We start from the raw sequence: 3,847 nt of genomic DNA, 5'->3' as shown, positions 1-3,847 counted from the left end.
CAGGACACCTTACCGGGTTGAAGGTTGGTGGTCCCTCCATGGTCTGTGAAGTGAGGGAGAAGAGAGATTATAGGTGCTGGATTGTTTTTACTGGGGATCTGACCTCTATGACCCCCCTCCCCCCAGTTCTTGCCCCCACCCCGCCACCAGTGGCCACACGGCCTTCCTACTTACAGGCAGGTTACTCGGCGGTGCGTGGCAGCTGTGGCCAGGACCCTGCAAAGATGGAAGGCAGGACTCATGATGGGGGCGGGGTCTTTCGGGGTCCATCACTTCCTTTGGCTGCCCCAAGATGTCCTCAGCCACCGAACCCCCACCTCAAGGGGAAATCCCTCATCCACCATCAGTTACTTACTGGGTATGCTGGAATAGCCATGGGTGTCTGTGGGCACAGAAGAAGGAAGTGATGAGAGGGACCCCGAACTAAGGCCTTGAGGGTGTCAAGGACGCTTGGCCTGGGGCTACTACCATTCAAGGGAGCCCTGGAGTCAGAGGGTGGCCCCCAGATGGCTCATTAATGGAGAGGGACTGGCCGTGTTAAGGGACCTCCAGCACACAGTGACTCTCACTCCACCCCTCAGGACAAGCCTGGTACATTCTATTCTTGTACCCTCCCGTATCCGGGCTTCCTGCTGTCCCAGGACCCTCATCAGCCCTCCATTCTCCCCTCAATCCGGAAGCCGCAAGATAAAGCCATGAGGCGTACGCTCTCTCAGGCACATGCAGCGGTAGCCCTGCTCACCTAATCCCCAGCCACCAAGTGCCCCCCACTGGGGCAACAAAGAGCCCTTGGAACAGCCAAGTTCCTGCTTCTCCCTTGTCTGTGTCCGGCTCTCTCAGTCCGTGTGTCTCTCTCTGTTCCTGTTCCTCAGTCTCTGTCTCTCTCTGTCTCAATGTCTCTGTGGCTCTCCCTCCCCCACGGCTTCTCACAGGTGATTCCTCCTGCTTGGAACACCTTTCCCTTCCTCTGCTGACTTTTATTCACTCTGTCTCTCTGTTTCCTCCTCTTTCTAATCAACTCCTTTCTGCCTGGACTTCCATTTTAAGCCAGCTGATCTAAAGGCCCTTTAAAAATAGCTTTATTGTTGGTTGTCTTTTTAAAATGCATTGATGAAGCTGATAGTAAAATGAAGCCCATAGGCCCTCGGCCACCTTACAGATGAAGACCTCCCCGATGCTTCCTCATCGAAGAGGCAGAGGAGTGGCCCAAACAGACCCCGTGGCTCTGCCGCCTGCCAGCCCCTTGACCTTGGCCAAGTTACTTAAGCTCTCTGCGCCTCAGGTCCCACACCTGTAAATTGGGGCCGATGATCATCAGAGCACTCCCCCATGGAGCCCTCAGCAGGAGGACATGTCAAGGGGCTGGAGTTCGGACTTCTCTGAGCAGGTCCAGTGCGCGTGTGCCAGGGCCATTGTTCTTGTGGACCTGGGAGCGGGGTTGGATGCGTGTCTGTTCAGCTTTCACAGACACTGCCGGGTCTTTTCCAAGGAAGGGAAGTGTGGCCGGTCTGCGGCCGCACCAGCGAGCGCAGCGCGCCTGTCTCGTTGGACCTCTTCTGGTGGACGTAGCGGCGACTCTTGGTGTTTCCCAGGTGACTAAAGACGTTCGAATGTGTTTGCTATGTCTATGGTTTGTGTTCCTCCTTATCTTCACTTCCTGACTCAACTTACACACCTCCTCCTCCAGAAAGCCCTTCCTTAACACTCCCCAAAGCTCCCCTATGTCCCCCATGCCGGCCCTGACCGCTTGTGGCCAACAGCATCTGGTAACATAGTAGACTGCCGTGGTCACCTCTGGATCCATGGCATCACCCAGGAAAGGCACTGGCACAGAGCAGGTACTCAGGAAATAAACGAATGTGAGAATGAATTAATTAAAGAAGGAAGCGGCTAAGAGGGGGAGACACCACACACCTGGCTTGCGGGGGGCTGGCCTCCGATGAAGTTGATTGATTGAAGTTCCAGGTCCCCATCTACTTGCAGGTGGGTGACCATCTGTAGGGGGAGCCGGTGCCCGTACTCATAGAATGGATTTCCATTTACCACCACCTGTAGGGCAGGACGAAGTCAGAGTCAGCACCCACGACCTGGGGAAGGTAGAGACAGGAAGCAAAGAACAGGGTTCTTATTAACTTGGGGTTAAAGGCTTGGGGGTGAGCTGGGATAATCTCAGAGTCAGGGATCTTGGAGTCCCTAGGTCAGAGGTCAAGCTGGAGTGGAAAGTCAGCTCACAAATTGATGGATGGCAGAGAATAATTCAGTCTGGGGATGGAGATAAGGAGAGAAGAGAGTCTGAGTCCCAGTTTTGGCACCAATAGTTGGGTTCGAAGTCTAGCTCTGACGTGTCTTGGCTGCGTGCCCTCAGGTAAGTCATGTCACCTCTTCGAGCCTTTGTTTCTTCATCTGTAAAATGGGAGCTCACTCTGGGATTGTTGGGAAGATTAAAACCCAGTAAGGCATTGTGAAAATCCTGTGTCGAGCCTTGCTTTGTAACCCTATCTCAATATACTTTAAGTCATCACATTCCAATTATAGCACTAAGTAATGGCCAAGAGCCAGCTCTGCAGGACTGAGCACTTCCTACGTGCTAAGCACTTTACATGGTGCTATCAACATGGTGAGTCTCTCAACAGCTCCATGAGGCAAAACAAGGGATCGTCCCTGTTGTTCAAGAAAGCAAAAGCTCCAGGGGGTGGACTGAACAGCTAAAGGTCACACGTGGGGGAGTGGCAAAGCCCAGACCCAAATCCTGGTCTGTCCAACCTCAAATCATGATGTTAACCACCAGTGATGAGGTTAGAAATCTGGTGCCCATAGGAGGGCAAATCAAGTACGGGTAGTTTGTTCAGCCCTACAGATCCCTTCTAGGAGATTCCTCGCATGGATCGCGTGGGATGAATGGGCACAGGATGTCTGTGACAGTGTCATTCATGAAGAGCTGGAAGCGGGGATGGAGTGAACTCAGAGTAGGGACACCGGGAGTCCTGCACAACCCTCAAAAGGCGCCGACCAGGTGTGACGGAGCAACACGGGGGCTCCGACACACGGACGATGAGTGAGAAAAGCCGCGGGTGGGATGGCGCAGCGCCGACTGCATACATGCGCAAGAAACACAAAGGCACAGAAACAGGGCCAGGCCACGAGAAGCCAAGATAAAGGCTACCCCTGGGCACGAGGGGACTGGGAGGGATGTGAGGGGGCTTCTGGGGCTGGAGCGGTTCTGTTTTGAGACCGAGGTGCTGGTTCCATGGGTGCATCCTCTTTGCGAAGAAACATGTGAGTTGTACAAGTGTGGTACGCACTTTTCTTACCTGGGTCACGCTTGAATAACACACAAAAAATATGTGAGCCTCATTTGGACTCTGATTCAAACAAACTGTAGAAAACTACTCCCGTGGCGCTGACGAGATAACTGGAGCGCTGACGGGATGTGGCGACACTAAGGAAGGACTGTCAATTTCTCAGGCGTGAAAATGGCAGCGTGACTGTGTTTACAAAACCTGAAATGTTTATGAATTAAATTGTATGATATCAAGGAGCTGCTTTTAAGTCATATGGGAGGGGAATGTAGGGTAAGGATGAAAGCAGAGGGACGTCGAGTTGACAGCTGTTGGAGCTGACCAAGCAGATGAGGGGTTCGCTGTGCTCTGTGCTTCCTTTAGCGTGTGCATTTAGAGTTCTCCAAAATAGGAAAAATACACCAAGGAACAAGACTATCGAGATACGTTAAACGTATTAGAAGCCACTCTGTGGTGGACGAATGGGGATGAGAAAAAGAGATAAAATAAGTTTTTTAATAGTCAGGAAAGAAGGAAAAGAAGAAAGTAAGGTAGGAAGGGAGGGGGAA

At 52.4% G+C, this 3,847-nt stretch overlaps 1 protein-coding gene across 1 annotated transcript in view; it reads right to left on the bottom strand.

Annotated features, from left to right (window-relative positions):
- Nucleotides 1-3,847, bottom strand: part of LGALS4 (galectin 4) — a 27,245-nt gene that overhangs the window by 20,069 nt on the left and 3,329 nt on the right. Inside the window, exons 4-7 of the mRNA XM_023537915.1 lie at nucleotides 1,915-2,049; nucleotides 356-382; nucleotides 175-216; nucleotides 9-43 (exon numbers count right to left, since the gene is read on the bottom strand). Coding sequence (XP_023393683.1) covers nucleotides 9-43; nucleotides 175-216; nucleotides 356-382; nucleotides 1,915-2,049 — 239 coding nt within the window. The remainder of the gene's footprint in view (nucleotides 1-8; nucleotides 44-174; nucleotides 217-355; nucleotides 383-1,914; nucleotides 2,050-3,847) is intronic.

This window comes from Pteropus vampyrus, unplaced genomic scaffold, assembly GCF_000151845.1.
Source record: "Pteropus vampyrus isolate Shadow unplaced genomic scaffold, Pvam_2.0 Scaffold203, whole genome shotgun sequence".
Taxonomy (NCBI): domain Eukaryota; kingdom Metazoa; phylum Chordata; class Mammalia; order Chiroptera; family Pteropodidae; genus Pteropus; species Pteropus vampyrus.
Note: the sequence above shows the minus strand (reverse complement) of the source record. Positions and strands in the feature narration are given on the sequence as shown.